We start from the raw sequence: 23251 nt of genomic DNA, 5'->3' as shown, positions 1-23251 counted from the left end.
TGGTTCGAGATAATCACCGACACTTTTGGCCACTGCCAAATCTGAGCCCATCAATTACCCGAAATTGTCTTGGTCCTCACACCAGCAAGGCCACTGGTTCCGGTTGAACATCCCGACCCGGCGCCTCCTACAGGCAAACCCAACTGACGCACTCCCGCCCTCTCTGTGTTTTTGAACTTTTCCCACCCGTTGATTGGCCGAGCCATTGCTATGGTGACGCGAGGCAGCGGGCATGTGACTAAAGCTGTTGACTGTGCTCGGGCCGTGGTGGCGGAATGGCTTGAGCTGCTTGTCCGAGGGGGAGGGAAGGAAGGAAGGCAGGCAGGCGCCGCGCGGAGGGGGCGGACTCCAACGGGAGCGGGGAGACGACTTTGCCCGAGTTGGGAAGAAGTGGTGGGCCCGAGTTGGAGAGTCGCCGCCTGTGGATCTTTCTGGAGAAGAGTTGAAGTTGGGATTGCGCTGGACACGCGGCGTTCTCGCTCCCCGGACGCGCGCCTCGTCTACTTGACACCCCGTGCACGCGCTCACAGCCCCTGTCCCCATTTACCGAGTTGCGCGCTCTTTAAAATGGCCGAGGAGCAGGAACTGATCAGCGCGTCCGAGTTCACCAAAGGTGAGTGCGGCAGCGCTGGGGTTCGTGGCGGGGAGGAGGAGGAAGATGTGGGGGGATGGAGGGATACGCGGGATGTCCCTGCTGTTGATGTTCGTGTAAATTCTCTTATACCCTTTCCCCTCCACCGTACCTTGATTTAGATCGATTATATTTCGCAACTCTGAGGAACAAGCCGAAGAGCACCGTCAATACCCATTACTTCTGCACCGACGAGGAACTCGTTTATGAAAAGTAAGTTTCTGCTGACTGTAACTGTGGTCAGTTTCTTTTTAAAGTCTGCAATAAGCGGTAGTGAAGGCTTGGTGTGGTAACGATTCAGTTATGTGATCACGAGTGAAATCGGGATGCGGACTTTCAACATGCATCTTTATTAACGAGATGTTGTCTTTTAATTATTTAAGAATGACTGTGTTCCTGTTTATTTATATCTCCGGAGAACTGGGCAGATGATGGGCTTCTCCAATAGTAACACTTGTTTCTCTATAAGTTGAATCGCTTTTGAACCTGTGTTCACCTGAGTGAATTGCTTGTTTCTGTTCAGTTTCTATGCAGATTTTGGTCCACTTAACTTGGCTCAACTGTATCGATATTGTTGCAAGCTTAATAAGAAATTGAAAGTAAGTAATATGATAAATAACTATACATTTAAAACTGAAAATTATCTTTAATATGTACACTGTCAAAGGAATTTGAAATAACAAGCCATAATACTTAAATTTATGTATTAATAATTCCAGAATATTGCACTGCTTTGGCTGTGTTTTATCAAAGAACCTTCAAAAATTTCATCCCAGGGAATAAGCTGAGATCTCTATAACATTGTTGCTCTTATTATAATCTCTCTCTCCCATTCAGAGGCTAAAAAAGTGTAAGACTAAACTGAAATGGTGCTAAAAGTGAACTTTGATAGTATAAAGCTGTAGTGAAATAGTAATTTTTCTTCAGGAAAAAAAACTTTGAGGGGATTAATGTAATAGATCTGTTATGGAATGAAGATTTGCATTCTTTGCAGTTAAAGGAATTGTGTTGACTCTGTATGACTAAATTATCAAAAAGCTAGTCCTATATGTGGATTTGATGATTAGGATGTTGAAATTTGACAGACAATTAGCTGAAGTATGGTGGTGTTTTTAGTAGTATGAGCACATTTTGGTTATGTTCCAAGAAAAAGTCCTGATGAAGGGTCTCTGCCTGAAACGTCGACTGTACCTCTTCCTAGAGATGCTGCCTGGCCTCTTCACCAGCAACTTTGATGTGTGTTGCTTGAATTTCCAGCATCTGCAGAATTCCTGTTGTTTGGTTATGTTACTGGGCTAGTTTTCATGATGATTTAAAATCCTATTACTTAAATCTGAATAGTAAAAAGGCAAGCGTATGTAATGTTGACTGAAGCTACTGAACTTCTGCTTTTTAAAAAAAATACTGATGTCCATTAGAGAAAGAAACTTGCCGTCGCTGTCCAGTCTGGTTGACTATACAAATAATGTCAGCCTTAATGTTTTACTCTTGTCTTACTATAACATTTTAGCAATATGCAGTTCAGAGATAGTTGGAGATGGACAATAAATACAATTCATGTCCATGTCCTGCATCTACAGTTCCTTCAATTACACTTATTGAAATAGGACTTGATCTTGGTAGAGCAGTTGATAGAACTCAGAGGGTGGCTATTAGTGCATGAATTTTTTGGACTTTTGACAGATATTGATTTATCCATCAACCAGTTTTCTAAACCCAAGCATTTACTGATTTTTGAGTTAGTAACAATACTAATGAGATTTGTTTCTATTGTTCTATTCGTGTGGATCTCTGCCACCAAGTTGTACCTATAAAGAGTTTGTGATTACTGTTTTTTTTTGTCCATCCTCAATTCTTGATGACCCAGTCAGAAACTCTGGAATTACTAATACCTCCTTGCTTCATTTGCAGCTGATTTAAAAAAAATTATAATTCTTCCAATCACACACAAACACATCAAATACTGTTTTGAGATTTCTAAATTTCCAGAACCTCTGCACATTTGAAATGATTGTTTTGAGCCCAAAATATCAAAAGACAACACCCTGGAAATGGAATTTTTTTTGCTGCTGTAAGTTGAAGATGAGCAACTTTGTGAATTCTTATCTTCAAATTCTCTGCAAATGAATGCTTAATGTCCTCCTTTCTCTGACCCAGATTTGAATATCTTCTGTTTACTATAGTGCAATTATCTGGGTAATCTAATGGCTGTGAGCAAGGCTGGCATAAAATCAAACAGGCTTAACAGTGTTTTTACAAGTGCTTCTACACTTCCTTGAGCAGAGAAGGCCAGTTATCAATGCTTTGGCAGTTACTTGTCAATGTCCATAGCAAATGTTCAGTAATTTACCAGAAAGGGAGATTACGAATTAAGCAACACACACAAAAAATGCTGGTGAATGCAGCAGGCCAGGTAGCATCTATAGGAAGAGGTACAGTTGAGGTTTCAGGAATTAAGTCAGGTTTATGTTAACTAGTCTTATTGCTTTAATGCATGCAGTTTCATTTACAAACCTTTTGATTTACGATCCTAACTTTGTCATGATTTGGGTTTTTAACATTGGTTGTTTCTGTCGTGATAGAAATTTTTTTTATTGAATTACGCAATCTATTTGGATAGTTGAACAAAGGATCAGAAATAGTCATGTATAATTCAGACTCTATTAATGGTTGGTTCCATTTCTCCATATACCATTTTGGGCAACGTACTTCATGCTGCAGAGCTTTGGGCAAGGTGTAAATTACCTAAGATTTAAATTGGCAAAATTTGAAATTGCTTAAATCAAAAGAGTAGCTACCATTGTAAAAGAGTGTTTGTTTATTTTTGTGAAGGCCTATTGATTTATTGATAATGAAGTTAATATTTGACTATTTAAACTGAAATAATTTCCTCTGCTTTTAAAACTAGTTCCTGGCAGAAAAGAAGCTTAATTTTCTATGGATAAGAGTGAGTTAGGTTTTTGTTTTACTTGGATGTTGCTATGGTAGCGAGCCTATAGTAGAATTTTATTGACCTTGCTTTGATCAACAAGCAAAACTTTCAATGTAATTTAAATAAATAATGTTGTAGTGTATTGGGGCCATTGTTGTTTGACAATCTATAGGTGAATCTCAGATCTTGCAAGAAGACAGCAGGCACGGAGTTTTTTTTCTTGAGACATATTTTGCTTGACCTGAGTGTCATATAAGCACTTCCTGGGAATTTTTACCGTGCAAGAATTGAATTGTGACATTCAAAGTAATGGGATAAAGGAGGAAGATTTGTGCTTGAGTATTACTTATTTGAACTTGTGAAGAGGTGTCAAAATAAGTTGAATGGTATTGTTTTGCATGATTAATTAGTTTTTCATTATAAGTTAAAATGGTTTTGAATTTGCTTATTAACTTTTGTGGCTTCAACCATTTTGAACAGACGTCATTATCTAAACTGTTCCTTTGAAAATTAGTTGCTTATTATTGTGGTAGGCAACTGTGGTACATTTGTTATAATTTCTGTTTTGTTTAATTTCTGCACACACTCTTGGATATTGGTTGTACAATTTTCCCTCCTTTTCAAAACAATAATCTTGCACTCTCAGTTTCAACTTCCTACTTCCACAATTCTCCCCTTACCACTTCAAAACTGAATCCAACTCTTGTTTTCTCAAAACTTCTCTTTGAATGACTTTGCAAAAGTTTCTCCATGAGTTTTTTCTTTGCATAGTCTTGCTCTATCTGTTGGAGCTGTATGATGAACTATGAATATTAATTCATTACTTTGTATTGTAGTTCACTTTTCATATAATTTGAGGGATTTGGAAGTTGCTTGTTAAGTTTCTGAGATGTGTTAAGAAAGTGCAAAGAGATTACAGTATTTAGTTGTTTAGATTTTTGTTTCTTTTTGCTAATCAAGATACATTCTCTGTTTTGTACTTCAGACGCCATGGCCATAACTGATACTTAGCATTAATGTGATTACAGAATTACTTCAAATGATAGAATTTACTAACTACTAAAGTATTGCACCGTGAAATATGCCAGCTTTCTCATTTAGAAATATGCCAGCTTTCTCATTTAGAAATAGTAGCTGAGTGAATAAATTGTTTTTCCTGGTCACTCAAGGGTTTATTTTTTCTGGTTCTTTGCACATTCTTTACATGTAATCAATCAGGGCATATTGAAGATTCAATTACCTGTGGAGGTAGGGTTATAATGTACAAAGAAGTTTTTAAAAAAAACTTGTAATGAAGTATTTGCAGTTACTGCTATGATTTAGGAAATATGTCCAACTTATATTAATTTAGCTTGTTCTGGTATTTTAATTTCAAAATTATTAATTCTGATGTAAGCTGACATTTAATAGATCTACTGTATATGGTCCATGTGCCTGTGCCTACCACTGACTTGGAGAAAACCCTTTCTCAAAAGCCACCCATACATATCCCTCTCTTCTTAAATTCCACTCTTGCCCTTTTTTTTTGCTTTGTTCGTTTAAGGCCCTTATGTACTGTAATGGTTATAAGACCATTAGGCATTCAGCCCATTGAGCCTACTCTTCATGGCTGATTTATTATCCCTTCAATCCCATTCTTCTGCGTTTCTTCCCGCAATCTATGACACCCTTACTAATCACAAGCCTATCAACCTCTGCATTAAATATACTCAGTGACTTAGCCTTTACAGCTGTCTGTTGCAATGAATCCCACCAATTCACCACACTCTGGCTAAAGAAGTTCCTTCTAATCTCTGTTCTAAAGGGATGAGTGATCTATGGTTTCCTACTTTTGGTGTCTTTGTTTTGTCTTTGGCTGTTTTATAATAGCCATTGATGAAATTTGTTTTCACTTTGCCTCCTGAAGTACTTACTTGATCTAACTGCAGGCTGCTTATTTGCTAATTTGTACAAGGGTGACCAGTGTCCATGTTCACTCAACTCTACCTTCTTCAGCTCTTAATAAACCCATGCTTTTTTTTTGTCAAACTACTTTTCCAGCTATTTCCTTTAATAAAATTTGAAATAGACACTCCATTCCTCATTGATCCCAAGTCCAAAATGTTTCCTTAGTCGGACACTTTTCACTCCTAGTATTGTAGAGTCACTATGGTATGAAAGGAGCATTGAGGTTTTGCTGGATTTTGCTAAAGCTGTCCCATTAGATTTGTTACTATTTTCTTTCCACATTTCTCTGTTCTTTAAAATTTTCTCTTGCACTTCTATCCAGGTAAGTTCCAAGTTGTAAGCATAACTATAGGCATCACTGCTGCTCTTAATGCCCTTTTAAAATTTGTTTTATCATTTAATCTCTTTCTCCTGGTCTTTCATCCCTGTTGATCTGTGTAGAAAAGACTGAATGTGGCAAATTTCCTTTTTTACTTTTGAGGACATTTATTTGCAAAACTCCAGTCGTGATGACAAACGAATCTTAAAACTGTAAACTGTAATCACTAATTTTGGTCTTGTTTTCATGGTCATTATTTGGTCTGTTATGGTACAAGCTTCATCAGGAGATACAAATTGTAAAACAGATGCAGATGACTTTGTGCTCTCCTTCTACCCCAAATAATAATTGATGATGTTTAAAGAATTCCTCTTTTTTTTTGTCAGTTAATCCACTAAAACTATGGAGGCTAGTTTATACCTTGCCAGTTTAAATGTAAGCATTGCCAGTAAATATTCCCATAGCTCAACAGAATTGAGAGAGCTTGAAATAAATTAATAGAAATTGTTTCCATACACTCTAGTTCAATAATAAAGTTTGTTCATCAAATGAGTTAGTAATTTATTTTTATGTTTTATTTTTGTATTTTTTTTTGTGCCAAATAACAGGCTTGCGGTCCTGTTTGAAGATGTTTAACCTATGCTCTGGTGCCCAGAATTTTTTTTTTAAATTCACTACTCTTAGCTTTTTGTTTCCATCAGAGTGTTATTCTTTTCGGCTTGTTGTACAGTGGCATTCAAATATTTTGTAATGTGTCTGGCTCTTTTTTTTCTGACATGAACATCTTTATTTTCTCTTTAGTCATTTACTTTGTCACGTAAGAAGATTGTTCATTATACCAGCTTCGATCAACGAAAACGAGCTAATGCTGCTTACCTAATTGGTGCTTATTCAGTAAGTGCTACATTTTTTATATGTTTAAAGGAGTGACAAGTTTATAATACAATTTGCATTATAACTTTAAGCCCAATCCAGCCAAACAAACACCCTGGTATTAGAAATTCTATTCCTTTTTTTTTAAATTTTATTTTTATTTGGATCAGGAATTCACAAATATCATGTACTTTTTTCACACATATAACCTTTTCCATTTTTTTATATGTATAAAACTACAATTATTTATACATTCTTAAGTACACATTGAGATGATATAAAAGGAAAATAAACATTTACATAGATAATTATGTACTGTGGTAAATCTAACCTATTAGGCTAAGTAATGGAATTAGTTGTTAAGAAAAATGGTAATAATAGTTTCCATATAACCCTTCTGGGCCATTTCCACTGGTCCAAAATGTTGTATATAAGCCTAAGTATCAACCATTGTAGGTGTTTATATCCTAATTTGTTCATGCTTGCTCCTGCCCGCAGACATAATTATCCAATCCCTATGTAATTATTTACTTAATTTTTTCATTTATTTTATCCCTTTCCCAAATCTTTCCCTTTACTTGTGTTAATTCTCTATTTTCCAAAAGAAAACAAAAAAAACAAACATTTAGACCAGGGGTGCTTACGTTAGCAATATTACTGTGTTGATGAGAAGAGCAGTATAAATCATTAGGAGAGTCATCTAAAGTCTGCTCGCATTGGGGTTATATATTCAATCCACTTATTCCAGATTTGATAAAATTTTTCTTTTTGAGTTCTCAGGGAGTAAGTCAACTTTTCCATTTTAAATATTTCCAAGATAATTTCGTACCAATCTTCTAATGTAGGTAGTATTGGATTTAGCCATTTTCTAGTGGTTGATTTCTTACTTGCCGCTAAGAGGGCCTGCAGCAACTTTATATCTTCCTTCTGTTCAAGAAACAATACATGCCCCAAATAGAGCGTCTCAAAGTTCAGAGGTATCTGGGACCTAAGTACCTTAACTAATGTTCTATGAATACCTTCCCAAAATAGACTTAATTTAGGGCAATCCCAAAAAATATGAAAATGATTTGCCTCCTTGGAGCCGCACCTTCTCCAACACATCACATTTGTATCTTTATATTTTTCCTGATATGGGGTCTTGAAGTATCTTATAATGTTTTTCCAACAATGTTCTCTCCAAGTCAAAGAATTAGTCGAGGACCATTGAAAGCTGCAGATTTTCCCCCAAGCCTCCTCTGAAAGTACCAACCCTGCTTCTTTCTCCCACTTCTCTTTAATATACAGTGTATTTACATTTTTAGCATGGGAGAGTGCATTATATAATCGAGAAACTGATTTACTAGGTATTGAACTGCAAGCCGAATTCAGAATCTTGAAAAATTCTAATTCTACTGTTGATAGGTCTGTATATCTACAACTCTGGTTAACATAGTTTCGTACTTGAAGGTACCTAAAAAAGTCATTATGTTCTAGGCCATGTTTGTCCTGCAGGATTTGGAAACTTTGTAATACTCTTTTATCTATAAGTGAGAGGTAGGTTGTAAGACCTTTCTTTATCCATAGCTCAAATCTTTTATCTCCTCTGTTGGGAAGGAATTCGGTATCATCTGCACACCATCTAAAGAGTTTTAACATGTTATTAATTCCACATGAATTAACCACCTTCTGCCATACTTTTAATGTAAGATTTATCCAAGCGTTTTTAAATTTTTCCAACTGGGCCATCAATCCTTTGTCAGCTATTGAGGCCTGAAGAGGAAAACTGTCAACTAATCCAAATTCTATTTCCTTCCATCTAGCCTTATATTCCCTATTACACCAATATAACAGAGGGGTTATCTGTGAGGCATAAAAATAATTTCTCAGGCAAGGAAGAACCATACCTCCTCCTTCCTTCCCTAACTGTAAGGTGTTATATTGAACTCTAGGTTTCTTTCCTTGCCAAATGAAGCGGGAAATCCATTTGTCCCATTCCCTGAATTGATTATCATCCACCTCCACCGGTAAAGTACAGAAAAGATACAATAACCGAGGAAGAATATTCATTTTTATAGTATTTATCCTTGAATTTAAACTTAAAAAGGGGATAAGATTCCATCTATGCATATCTGCTTTTATCTCTGAGATTAATGGCCCATAATTTACCTGTGACAGTGTTGAAAGATCCTTCGGCAGGGTTATTCCTAAATATTTTAATGATTTAGCTTCCCACTTAAGATCATATGTATCCTGCAATTTTTTGGATGGTGTATAATTTAGGGACATAACCTGCGTTTTCTTTACATTTATTTTATAACCTGATATTTTCCCAAGGTCATCCAACAGTGTAAACAATCCTATAAATGATTTTTCTGGTTCACTCAGATAGACCAAAACATCATCTGCGAATAACGCCACTTTCTGTTCAATCCCTGCCACCTTGATACCTTTTAACGATTTCGCTCTGTCTTATTAGTTGGGCAAGCGGTTCAATATATAGCGCAAAAAGGAGAGGAGAAATTGGGCATCCCTGTCTAGTGCCTCTCTCTAAGATGAAGGAGTCAGAGAGGTCCCCATTTATCTTAATTCGGGCTGTAGGGCTGTCATATAGAGTCTGAATTACTTTAATAAACTTTTCTTGAAAGCCGAATCTTCCTAACACTCTGTATAGGAATGCCCAACTAACCGAATCAAAAGCTTTCTCAGCGTCCAATCCTACTACCATTGTCTCTGTCTCGTTCTTATTAACCTGTTCTAATATGTGCAGAGTTCTCCTTATGTTGTCCTGTGTTTGCTTTTGTTGAATAAATCCAGTCTGGTCTAAGTGGATTAGGCCAGGTAAAAGCTTTTCCAATCTGCGCGCTAATATAGATGTAAGTAGTTTGTAATCTAAATTAAGAACACTAATTGGCTGATAATTGCCACATTCTAGTTTATCTTTACCCTCTTTAGGAATAACTGAAATAATCGCTTCTCTCTAGGAAGGTGGAGTTTCTCCTCTCTGCAAGATCCAATTAAAGGTGTTAAGTAGTAATGGGGCTAACTGTGTCTTCAGGGACTGGTACCACTCTGAGGTAAACCCATCAGAACCCGGGGACTTTCCAGCCTTTAACCTAGAGATGGCCACGTTCAGTTCTTTGACAGTTACTGGTTCTAATAAACTTTCATTTTGTAAATCTGTAAGTTTAGGTAGATCTAAAAAATTCAATACACTGTCTATATAGGGCTCATTGGGGGCCCGGGGTTGGAAGTACAGCTCTCGATAATATGTTTCAAAACTCTCTTGAATTTTCCCTATTGTACTCTCCACAAGCTTTGTCTTTGGATTCTTTATTTTATGAATTGTATTGTCTGCTTGTTGTTTTCGTAATTTATATGCTAATAATCTAGCTGATTTACCTCCTACTTCATAATTCTTTTGTCTTAGGTAAAGAAAATTTCTTTGAGTTTCCAACGTATAAATATCATCAATTTCACTTTGCGATTTCCTAATTTCCTGTTTTCAATTTGAATTACTTTTGCTATCTACAACTTGAAGTTGTTTTAATTTTCCTTGAAGGTCTGCTAATTTTTGTGCATTGATTTTTTTCATGTGAGTGGTAATGGAAATAATTTTCCCTCTCAGTACAGCTTTCAATGTATCCCATAAGATCACTGGTGATGTTTCTCCCTTGTCATTAAGGTCTAGATATTCTTTGATTTCTCCCCTTAATCTCTCCATTACTTTCGGGTTATTGAGTATATGTGAGTTTAGCCTCCATAGTGTTTTCCTCATTTTCCTTTCCAGGATTAGAGACATAGAGACTGGGCTATGATCCGACAGATCAATTGTTGCAATATTACAGTTTTTTGTCCTGAGTCTATCTGTATTAAAGATAAAGAAATAGTCTATCCTTGAATAGGCTGAATGAGGGAAAGAGTAATATGTATAATCTTTACTAGTAGGGTGTAATTCCCTCCAGACATCTATAATTCCCAACTCCTCCATCAATGAATTCACTTTCCGAGTCAGAGGTTTATTCTGAGTAACTATTCTTGAAGAATCTAATATAGGATTTAATCTAATATTAAAATCCCCTCCACAAATTACTACCCCTTGAGAACTGACCATTAGGTCAAAAATGTGTCTATAAAATGACCATTCACAACCTGGAGGAGCATAAACATTCAGCAATGTTATTTCTGTACCTTCTATTCTTCCTGTGATTTTTACGAACCGTCCTTCTTTGTCTCTAGTCTCAGAAATATGTTCATAATTAAGAGTACTTGATATTAAAGTAGCTACCCCTCTTTTGTGACTCAATTTATATGATGAATAAAATACATGCTTAAAGCCCATTCTTTTTAATTTTCCATGTTCAGATTGGCTCATATGTGTTTCCTGGAGGAAAGCTATTTGTGCCCTCTCTTTTTTCAATTTAGACATAATCTTATTTCTTTTAATTGGATTCAAAACCCCATTAACATTATAGGAAATTATTTTTACCAATTCAGTTTGCATTTTTCTCTAGTAGAAAAAAAAACTCTCCTTTTCTAACCAAACAGTAAGCAATCCCTTCTCAACAGTAAACCAAGACAAATAACCACACCCTAGACATTTTTGAACGTGTAACATTTGAAAATTTTTCCCGACTTCCCACAGTGAGGCCTGAGCACCGACCCACCTCAGTTCAGAGGGATAACCTCTATCTTCACCCTGTGTTAGAGGGCCCTCAGCAGTTTGAATAATTATAGAGAATTTTCTCCTATTTATGTCTCGACCATATTGCTATCATTCAAGTTATTCCGCCTAGTTTAATTTCAGTTACCAGTTTTCATTTTACCTTTAAGTCCGATTTACTCTTTTCAGTCATTTCTCTTAATTAATCTGTGTTCTCTGTACATTCGCGTCTGAGTATTTGCAGCTTTTCCGTGTAGTTTGACACTCTGGTTCGTGTGGAGCGTCCTCGCCCCACTAACTGCCACGACTTCTGCCGAATCCTCTCCAGTAGCGACTCTGGTTGGGTGATAACTTTAATAGGTCGTCCCCGGTCCGCCAGGTCCAACATTGCCTCCTCCACCATTGCGTAAGTTTTTGTCCCTTCGTCGTAAAAGACTCTCAGCCGAGCTGGATACAGGGTCTGGAATTTGATGTTGTTTTCCTTCAGGACTCTCCGTGTTTCCGTATATTCCTTCCGTCTGGCAAGAATCCCCGGTGCGTAGTCATGGTCTAAACTGATTTTACAGTTGTTCCACATGAAACCTTTCTCTTGCCATGCCCGTTTAAGCACCTCTTCCTTCGTTCTGTAACTGAGAAATCTGACCAGAATCGATCTGGGCTGGGCGCCTGCCGGAGGCTGTGGTGCCAACGCGCGGTGAGCTCTTTCTATCTGTATGTCTTTTGCGGCCGGTATATCAAGGTTCTCTCTAAGTAGCTTCTCCACGAAGGGAATCATCAACCTGGGTTTACCTTCAGTTCCTTCGGGAACTCCGTAAATCCTCACATTTTCCCTTCTCGAGCGGCCTTCTTGATCTATTAGTTTCCACTGGAGCTGGTCTTGCAGCTTCAGCATTTCTGCTATCACCTCCTCTGCGTTTTGTAGCTTCTCTTCAATTCCAACAATCCTTGCTTCGGCTTCATCTATCCATGAGTTAGTTTTTACTATTTCTCCTTTAATATCTTCCAGCTGTTTGCTGTTATCTTGTCGGAACTCGCGAATCTCTCCGAGAATCAAGGACAGAGTCACCCATTCCCCCTCATTATCTCCGTCCTGGCTTGCCGTGGGGGAGCTAGGCCCGTCGCCTTGCTGCGTCTCTTTATGTTTATCAGCCTTCGGAGCGGACTTTTTAATCTTGTTCTTAGACATCATCCTTGCCCTTTTTATTAATATAGTTATGCAATATTAAGTATTTGTCTAAATTCAATTATGGGGCAGTTTACCTTTTTTGTCGAGAGACCTTTTCCTTACGCCGCCATTCCCTTGATGACCCGGAAGTCCTAGAAGTTCTATTCCATGTATGGAGCAGGTACAGCAGGGCATATGCTTTCTCAAGCCTGTTCTGTCATTCAGTAAGATTGTGCTGATCATCGTAACTTTTGATTTTTCCTTCTATGTGCAATACACCTTTTTAAATTGGCTCTGAATGATTCTATTCCAGTTAATTTTCAATGAAGAATTTCAAAAGCATAAACCCTTCTGAGGAAAAACTCCTTGTTACCTTAGTTTGAATTGAGATTCCAATAGTCATGCAATAATACTTGGACAATCTCTATCCTTTCAATCTCTTTGAATTTTTTTGGTTTGTTTTAGTAAGATCATGTGCCATTCTCCTAAAACTAGTGTTTGGGTCTAATCTATTCGGTCTCTCATAATAAAACAATCTCTTCATTTTGCTAGAAGAACTGTGGTTGAGCATAATCTGTGCTGGTGGGAAGAAAGAATTCTTGTTGCTTTGAATCAAAGCCCTGCTTCAGGACTGGGTATGGAGCATGAACCTAGCCAGCATAAAGAGGAGAGGGAGAATGGAAAGATTGGAATGGGTTAGTGATTTGTGGACCAAGGATGTGTAAATAATGAAGGGGGATGGAGCAAGGACCTGCTTTCATCTTCCCAACTTTCACCTATTTTTGGCCCACCAATGCCAACTCATCCATGACTCATCACTGCCTCTCTTTATACTAGCTATCTTCCCTTTCTACACCAATTCCAGATGCACGATTTTAACTTGAAAAGGGGATAATTCCTTTTCTCCCACAGATGATGCTTAGTCACAGAAGTTCCTCCAGTACCTTGTTTGTTGTTTGAGTTTCTAGCATCTGCAGTTTTCTTTTCCAGGAATCTCTTCCTTCCATGGCTCCAAGCAGGTCTTTTTTTTTCATGAGGGTCTAAAATTGCACTTAAGCTTAAAGTTGTATAATGAATTGAATTAACGTTATTTCTTACATCCTTCATATGTGTGAGTAAAACTCTTTATGTTGTGTCTCTGTCTAAATGTGCAATTTATAGTAATTTATAATAAATAGTGTATGTACAACAGGACTGTCAATATTACATTGAAATACAATTGTATCAGCATGCATCAAGCAGTCTGATGGCCTGGTGGAAGAAGCTGTCCTGGAGCTTGTTGGTCCTGGCTTTTATGCTGCAGTACAGTTTCCTGGATGGTAGCAGCTAGAACAGTTTGTGGTTGGGTGACTCTGGTCCCCAATGATTTTTCGGGTACTTTTTACACACCTGTCTTTGTAAATGTCCTGAATAGTGGGAAGTTCACATCTACAGATGTGCTGAGCTGTCCACACCACTCTCTGCAGAATCCTGCGACTGAGGGAAGTATAGTTCCCGTACCAGGCAGTGATGCAGCCAGTCAGGATGCTCTCAATTGTGCCTCTGTAGAAAGTTCTTAGGATTTGGGCGCCCATACGAAACTTCTTCAACTGTCTGAGGTGAAAGAGGCGCTTTTTCACCACACAGCCAGTATGTACAGACCACGTGAGATCCTGTGTATGCCGAGGAACTTAAAGCTGTTCACCTTCTCAACCCCAGATCCATAGATGTCAATAGGGCTTAGCCTGTCTTCATTCCTTCTGTAGTCCACAACCAGCTCCTTTGTTTTTGAGACATTGAGAGGGAGGTTGTTTTCTTGACACCAGTGTGTCAGGGTGATGACTTCTTCTCGGTAGGCTGCCTCTTTATTATTTGAGATTAGGCCAATCAATGTAGTATTGTCAGGAAATTTAATGAGCAGATTGGAGCTGTGGGTGGTGACACAGTCATGGGTATACGAAGAGCAAAGGAGGGGGCTTTGGACACAGTCCTAAGAGGCACCTGTGTTGAGGGGCAGAGGTGAGGGATTCCACTCTTACCATCTGCCAGTGATCTGACTGGCCCCTGCTACACAAGGGAGGGTGAAGACTGAGCTTCTTGTCGAGTCTGGAGGGAATTACGCTGTTGAATGCTGAACTGTAGTCCAAGAACAGCATTCTCACATAAGCATCATTCTTCTCCAGATGTGTAAGGACAGTGTGTAGAGCTGTGGCTGTTGCGTCATCTGTTGATCAGTTGTGTCGGTAGGCGAATTGTAGGGGTCTGGTGTGGGTGACTTCCCTATCTTTTGAACTCTATTTTTTTTTCCCTCCCTTTTAGTGCTCGTTAAATTTCGTCATTACAATAAGATTTAATTATCTCTTATTGATGGGTGGCAGTTAGAGCTGTCCCAATCCTGCATATGGTGATTAGCAGAATGTGACCCCTTGAAATGGAGCTGCCCTGCTCTTTTGCTCCAGTAGGTGTTGCTGCTGAGGCTGGCCGTGTGCATGTGTCAGGCTGTCGCATCCCAATTTCCGTGATGGCGGATTGGGTCTCCGGTGAAAGCGAGCCTGTTGATTTTGGCGAATGAGCAATTTTATACGAATATATAACCCTGAACTTTGCCTGCATTCTGTAAGTTAGCGCATTTTAATTTGATGTAGCCCAAAAAAAGTGTTGCTGTAATGCACCGTTTACGCTAATTGGAGGTCACAAACAGAGCATGAGAGTTTTAGTAGTATATAGATCTTCATTGCTGTTTCTGTAACAAATCAGTTTTACCAGGCAGGGTTATTGGCCCTGAGCTGAATTCCTGAACCTGGAGGACAGTGGACCACTATTAGTCTGGCCTCTACCCTTTGACCTGTTTTGCGTGGGTGACCCTACCAGGAGCTAAAGCATAAAGTCCTGACTCCAGCCAACATAACTCTTCAGGTCATTGAAGCATGCAAGCCTTCAAACCCTTCTACAAGGTTGTGGTGCTCTTGGAGGGTTTAATCAATAGTTAATAACCAAAGTGTGAATACGTAATGTAAACCGGTGGACCCCAACCACTGGGCTGTGGACTGGTACCGGATGGCTGCAAGGAAATGATATGATTTGGCGATATGAGTCAGCTGCACCTTTCCTCATTCCCTGTCACGCACTGCTGAACTTGAAATAACCTACCAAAACATACCAAATAACACATAAAACCTAAAATAACACTAACATATAGTAAAAGCAGGAATGGTATGATAAATGCACAGCCTATATAAAGTAGAAAAAATGTATGTACAGTGTAGTTTCACTTAATAGAATCGGGAAGATTAAGCCAAAACCGATTTGTAGTAAAAAAAAAAAAAAAAAAAATCGGCACATACACACATACGCGCACAGGTGCCCGCGCAAGGCTTCATGGTCATGGTAGTCTTTCTCGGGGTAAACACAAGTGCCCTGTATTTGACTGCTACTTTTGTCCCTTATTTGGGAGTGAGAAAGTTGGCAACCCTACTTGAACCCCCCACCCCCGGTCGTCCAGTCCACAAGAATATTGTCAATATTAAACCGGTCCAATTCTGATTTGATGGAGACAGACGTGAAACCACAGAGAAAAATCTGGAGAAATTTCTGAAATGCCGGTTCGCTGCCACTGCTACTGTGTGATTGAGAATCTCCGGAGGGAAGGCCCCAAAATCCCCGGCTTTGCCTGCTGCTGGCGACTGAGGCTGAGGTCGAAGCATTCGAATAGAGATGGTGCTCGGTACTCGGTGTCGGACGGCTGATCAGAGCTCGAAGTTTTCGGATGACTCAGAATCGGACTGTGGTCAGGAATGGCAGGGAGAGTTTTCTTTCTTCTCCCATCTGCGTGAGATGTGGGACTTTCGAGAGACTTTGAACTTTTTTACTGTGCCATGGCCTGTTCTTCATCAAGTTATGGTATTGTTGCACTGTTGTAACTATATATTATAATTATCTGGTTTTTGTTAGTTTTTCAGTCTTGGTCTGTCCTGTGTTTCTGTGATATCACACCGGAGGAATATTGTATCATTTCTTAATGCATGCATTACTAAATGACAATAAAAGAGGACTGTGTGTCCTCATAATCTAATAATCTGATCTCGGATTTTTGGATTTTCTCCCCATTTAGAAAATAATCTTCACATTTATTTCTACTACCAAAGTGCATGACCATGTATTTTCCAACATTGTATTTCATTTGCCACACTCTTGCCCATTTTCCTAATCTGTCTAAGCCCTTCTGCAGCCTGCCTGTTTCCTCAACACTACCTGCCCCTCCACCACTCTTCATAGCATCAGCAAACTTGGCAACAAAGCCTCCCATTCCATCATCTAAATCATTGTTATACAGCGTAAAAAGAAGCGGTCCTAACACTGACCCCTGTGGAACACCACTAGTCACTGGCAACCAACTAGAAAAGGATCCTTTTATTCCCACTGGCTGCCTCCTAATTAGCCAATGCTCTAACTATGCCAGTAACTTTCCTGTAATGCCATGGGCTTTTAACTTGGTAAGCAGCCTCATGTGGGGCACCTTGTCAAAGGCTTTCTGAAAGTCCAAATATGCAACATCTACTGCATCCCTTTATCTATCCTTGTAATCTCCTCAAAGAATTCTAACAGGTACATTAGGCAAGATTTTCCCTTAAGGAGGCCATGCTGACATTGTTCTATCTTGTTCTCTGTCACCAAGTTCTCCATAACCTCATCCTTAATAATTAGCTCCAGCATCTTCCCAACCACTGAGGTCGGGATAACTGTTCTACAATTTCCTTTCTGCTGCCTCCCTGTAAAGTTCCTTGATTTCTTGTTGCACTTATTTTGGATGTGATTGGACTATAAGGTATAGGAGCAGAATTAGGCCATCTGGTCCATCGAGTCTGCTCTGCCATTCTATCATGGTTGATTTATTATTCCTGTCAACTCTATTCTCCTGCCTTCTTCCCATAACCTTTTGATTCCGTTAATAATCAAGAACTGAAGTATACCCAATGACTTGACCTCCAAACCATCTGTGCAATGAATTCCACAGATTCATTAGCATCTGGTTAAAGAAATTCCTCCTCATCCCTATTCTAAAGGGATTTCCTCCCTTTCTGAATCTCTGCCCTCTAGTTCTAGACTACCTATTTCAGGAAGCATACTTTCCATTCCTACTCCATCTTGGCCTTTCAATGTTCGATTGGTTTCAATGAGGTCCCCCTCATTTTTGTAAGCTCTATCAGATGCAGGCTCAGAGCTATCAAACGCGGCTCATATGTTAACACTTTCATCCCTGGGATCATCCTTGTCTGGACTCTCTCCAATGCCAAAATATCCTTTCTTAGATAAGGTGCCCTAAACTGCTCAGAATACTCCTAAGTTTGGTCTGATGAATACCTTGTAAAGCCTCAGCATTATGTTGTTGCTTTTGTATTCTAGTTTTTCCTACCACCAACTCAACTTGCATATTAACTTTTAGGGAATCCTGCACAGGGACTCAAGTCCCTTTGCACCTGAAACTTTGGAATTTTCTCTCTGTTTAGGAAATTGTCTGTGCCTTTATTCCTTTGATCAAAGTGCATGTCTGTACACTTCCCAGCAATATATACCATCTGCTACTTCTTTGCCCATTCTCCTAATCTGTTTAAGTCCTTCTGCAAACTTTCTGTTTACTCAACAATACCTGGCTCTGCACCTATCGTTGTACTGTTGCATACTTGGTCATAATTCCGTCAATTCTGACATATAATGTGAAAAGAAGCTGTCCCAACACCGACCATTGCAGAGTACCACTAGTCGCTGGCAGCCAATCAGAAATGGCCCCCCCTTGATCCCCCACTTTGCTTCCTGCCAGTCAGCCAATCTTCTATCCATGCTAGTATCTTTCCTGTAATACCATGGGCTGTTGCCTTGTTTAGCAGTCTTCTGCATCTCACCTTGTCAAAGGCCTTCGGAAAATCCAAGTAAACAGCAACCACTGACTCTCTTTTTGTCTAACCTACCTGTCACTTAAATAATTCCAACATGCTTGTTCGACAAGATTTCCCCTTAAATAAACCATGCTGACTTTGGGCTAACTATTTTATCATGTGCCTCCAAGTACCCAAAAACCTCATCCTTAATAATAGTCTTCAACATCTTCTCAACCACTGAAGAAAGTATAATTGACCTCTACTTTTGTTTTTTGCTTCCCTCCCTTCTTAAATTATTGAGTGACATTTGCAATTTTTCAGTCCTTCATAGCCATTCCAGAATCTAGTGTTTCTTGAAAGATGACTACTAATGCCTTCACAATCTCTTCAACTATCTCTTTCAGAACCCTGGGGTGTAGTCCATCTGGTCCAAGAGACTTATCTACGTTCCAATCTTGCAGCTTCCCAAGCACCTTCTCCTTAGTAGATGGGTCTCCTGACATTCTCAAATTTCTGCCATACTGCTAGTGTCATCCACAATGAAGAGTGATTCACAATACTTACTGTTGTCTGTAATTTCTTTGTTTCCCCACCCCCCAATTCAGCGTCATTTTCTAGTAATCCGATATCTGCACTCATTTTTTTTACTCTTTATATATCTGAAAAATCTTTTGGTATTCTCTTTTAAAAAAGCAATAAGGGAGAGAAAAGATGAAATATGAAGATAAGCTAACCAATAATATTACGGTCAGAGTACATTTATTATCACAGTATGTACACAGTAAACAGGGTGTGCAACTGGCCTCAGGGAAGAGAGCACAAGAGCGGCCCCATCTTCATTTCAAAGACGTTTGCAGGAGAGACATGAAGTCACTGAAAATGAAAGTCGAGAGGTGGGAGGACATCGCAAGCGATTGCTCTCAGTGGAGGCTGGAACTACGCAGAGGTCTAAAAAGAGGAGAAGAGAAGCTGAGCCTTGCTGCTGAAGAAAAGCGCACTTGTTGGAAAAACAGCACCAAGATAACACTGGAGGACAGCGCCTTCAAGTGCAGTCGCTGCAGCCGAGACTGTCACTCCCACGTGGGACTTTACAGCCACAACAGACGCTGCTCTAAAGCAGACTGAAGCAAGACTTTCCAGGCGCAGATCCATGGTCTCGCGAGACTAACAGATGCCACTGCCACCACGCAGTAAACAACCCTGAGATTTATCTTCAGACATCATGGAACCTGTTCAAGGCAAACATTAAACACCCAATGCAGAAAAAAAACAAATCACGCAAATGGCAAAAAAAAGTACAAAACACAATATAAAACATCAAGCCACAGAGTCATTGAAACAGTCTAGGAATATACAGTTGAGTTTAGTTGAGTTCAATTTAGCACTGTGTTGTTTGTTGACTGCAGACTGCAGAACCAGGCCACCCCGATCAAAATTGCACAAAATAGTAACCAGAAACACATATAACAAAGTGCAGTGTCCAAACCACAAACCCCGTTGATTAAACCTTGCCCAAGGGTGGTGGGGGGGGAAGGGCAAAGGACAGAGGGAGGGAACGGACAGACAGTGCTGAACATCTGCTCTCCTTCCATTCTTGTCCTCATTGATTTCAATCTTTTTTGCACTTTAATCAGCAGGATCGGACAAATATAAGAGTCGATCATGGGCTCGTGATCCATCCCCATTCTTTTTGGCCTCTGGGCTGCACATTCTGCTCAAAACCTCACCAAACCCCCTCAGAGACAGCAAAGTGCCAGATTGCTCAATTGGCCCAAAAACACACCTTCAAACTGGAAACCACAGGTTCCAGAAGTAGTTCTGTGAACTGTCTGAAGGATGTTGCCTTTGTTTGCGTTGTTTGCTGGCACCATCTTCTTCAGCCACTTTTGTTTTAGTTGCTTTCTGTTGCTTTTTAAAAGTTTTCAATCCTCTTGCTTCCCAGTAATTTTTTGCTATATTATGTATCTTCTCTTTTGCTTTTATGCAGTCTTTAACTTCCCCTGTCAGCCACGATTGCCTCATCCTCCCTTTAGAATACTACTACTACTTTGCAATGACCCTGTCCTGCACCTTCCAGACTGCTCTCAGAAACTCCAGCCATTGCTGTTCTGCGTCATCCCTACTAGTGTCCCCTTCCAAACAACTTTGGGCAGCTTCTCTCTCATGCCTCTCTAATTCCCTTTACTCAACAATAATACTGATACATCTGACTTTTAGCTTCTCCATCTCAGTGGCAGGGTGAATTCTATCATATTATGATAACTATCTCCTAAGGGTTCTTTACCTTGAGATCCGTAATCAAATCTGGTTCATTACACAACACCTAATCCAGGATTTATATTCCTTAGTGGGTTCAACCACAGGCTGCTCTGAAAATCCACTTCATCGGCATTCAACAATTTCTTTCTCTTGGGATTCAGCACCAGCCTGATCTTCCCGATCTACCTGCTTATTGAAATCCTCCATGACCATCGTACTATTACCCTTTTTACATGCCTTTTCTATTTCCCATTGTAATCTGTACTCCAGATCCTGGCTACTGTTTGGTTGCCTGTATGTAACTTTCATCAGGGTCTTTTTACCCTTGCAGTTTCTTAACGCTACCCACAAGGTCTCTATATCTTTCTAAGTATTTGATATTATTTTTACCAACAGAACCACCCCACCCATTCTGCCATGAATGTTGCAGGCTTTCACTGATGTCAATGTTGTTAAAATATCACTTTGTTGTTTTGGAGCTGAGTCATTACAAACAATACAAGGTTGTGTGAATCTTTTGACTTCCTTGCTGATGGATGCAAAAAAAAAATGCTCAAGTGGATACTTTAAATACTCATGAATGGAATGCAGTGAAGTACTTCAGCACATAATGCTTCATGTAGATGTTATTTTACATTGTACCACCATCTCTAACATAGTTGCAAAGGCTGAGTTGTTGCCATGTGTCTTCTCTAAAAAGTGTTCAAATATTTTAGTTTTATTTCTTGCCATGGGTTTAGCTTTTTAGATTTTCAAATAGATTCTGTCACGCTGCTGAGATTTACTAGCTATTATTTTGATTGGCCACCTCATCTACTGTACTGCACTGTTACTGACAAATATTTGACAATGATGGCACATTGTTTGAAAGTTTATTTCCAAAATTATTTTGTATTAGACCTAAAAGCTGAGCAGCAGTGCCTTGCTTTTATTCCAGTTGCTAAGTGAGAGGGTTTATTCTTGTTTCTGTGGCATAAAGTATATTTTCATGTTAGATTTGCACGTTGTCTTGGAGAGTAAGGTTCCATCTGATGCTGAGGTAGTTGACAAGAGGTAGTAACTTGGTGTCTGTTTCACTCAAACCTTGAAGGGCTTGTTGTTAGTTGTTAGACCAGAGCCTTGTTAACTTGTTTTAAGTTTCATGTTGGAGTGAGGCTGAGACTAGTGATCAATTGGGTTGGAAGGGAATGGATGAATTTGGCCTTTAGCCAAAGTAGTCCTGAAGATGAGTGATGCAAATTGGATTATTGTTTTGAGTTGCCATGAATTTCCATTGTATTTCTTTTTGAGAGTTATATCTTTGTGATGCTGTAAAATACTTGATATTGCTAAGACTTCTGAAGGAGACATTTGCTTTCAAGCTATGTTTATTCAATTCATGTTTGCATAGCTTTCAAACTGTGAGATCCATTCAGCGAAAAGCAGTTCTAATCTGTTATCATGGATTCTCATGGAAATATTTTAAAAGAAATGATTGACAAGTTGGAAATCTCGTGCAAAAATAATACAGTATGCTAGGCTCTAGAGTCTTTGATCTTTGCACACTAATAGAACTTTTGCCACTCAGCAGGCCTATGGTGCACAAAACCTGTGACTACAATTAGCAATATAATTTTACAGCCTGGGCCTCCAGCTTTTTGGCTGTTTCATTTTGATTTCTTGTACTGTGTTAATTTATTTTAAGTTTATGGCAAGGTAATTGCAGTGTTGCCCTGAGTAAACGCCAAATTTAATTCTATATAGAATTCAATGAATTATTTATGCAGCCAGGTTGTTCTATTGGTGATAGCTGAAGATGCTCACTAGATTCACTGAAATATTCTGTATGGATATTGTGACAGAGGACTCTTCACTGGCCTTGGGCAGCACTACAATAATTTCACAACCTCGAATGAACATACACTTGTCTTTTAATATCCAAATAACAATCTTACCATTTGGTACCATATTTTGCTGGGTGGTGTCAGTGGTGCACACCCTTGGCACAGAAAGCAATTCCCATATATACACACACGTTCGCGACATATAAATGTACTTGCCATAATCGATCTGCGAGTGATAGACGCAAACAGAAACAGAGAACAAGTTAATTATTAAACTTAATAAACTGAAATGTTTATTTGTTTTACGTTTGTTGAAGGAAGTGGATGATCTTGATGTAGGCTCTCCTTTCCTGCTTACCTAATGTGCTTGACCTTAAGATGCCCAGGGATCCTGCTGCGCCCTCTCAAATCTTTGTCCAAGTGCAAATTCTGCTTCCTATCCAACTCTAGATCTATATGTATAATACTGCTGGACACTGGCTTCTCACCAGCAAAAAAAAAAATGAAGTGCTGTTAGCTGCCTTGTAGGTTATGAACAACTGTACAACTATATGACTATATAAACAGCTACAAATAATATTTTTGTTTGCACATTATATCATGCAGGAGTCTATGATTTTTTCCTCTTACAGTCTCATAGTCCATTTAAACTTTGCATTGGTGCCAAACTTGCGCTGTCACTGTGGAGAGGTAGCCTTAAAGTGGAATCTTGATACAATGTCAGATTTGGCCCACCACTCCATAAAGTCTTGAGTACCACAGGAAAGTTTTACTGTGACACAGTTTCCTCTTGCTCCCCAAATAA

General features: G+C 39.1%; 1 protein-coding gene across 1 annotated transcript in view; it reads left to right on the top strand.

The window, feature by feature from the left end:
* Positions 1-472: 472 nt before the first annotated feature.
* cdc14ab (cell division cycle 14Ab) overlaps positions 473-23251 on the top strand; it is a 137220-nt gene continuing 114441 nt past the window's right edge. The window contains exons 1-4 of the mRNA XM_072274105.1: positions 473-613; positions 754-844; positions 1155-1230; positions 6631-6723. Of these exons, the coding sequence (XP_072130206.1) occupies positions 568-613; positions 754-844; positions 1155-1230; positions 6631-6723 (306 nt within the window). The 5' untranslated portion in view covers positions 473-567. The remainder of the gene's footprint in view (positions 614-753; positions 845-1154; positions 1231-6630; positions 6724-23251) is intronic.

The sequence above is a fragment of the Mobula birostris genome, chromosome 12 (genome assembly GCF_030028105.1).
Source record: "Mobula birostris isolate sMobBir1 chromosome 12, sMobBir1.hap1, whole genome shotgun sequence".
Lineage (NCBI taxonomy): Eukaryota > Metazoa > Chordata > Chondrichthyes > Myliobatiformes > Myliobatidae > Mobula > Mobula birostris.
Note: the sequence above shows the minus strand (reverse complement) of the source record. Positions and strands in the feature narration are given on the sequence as shown.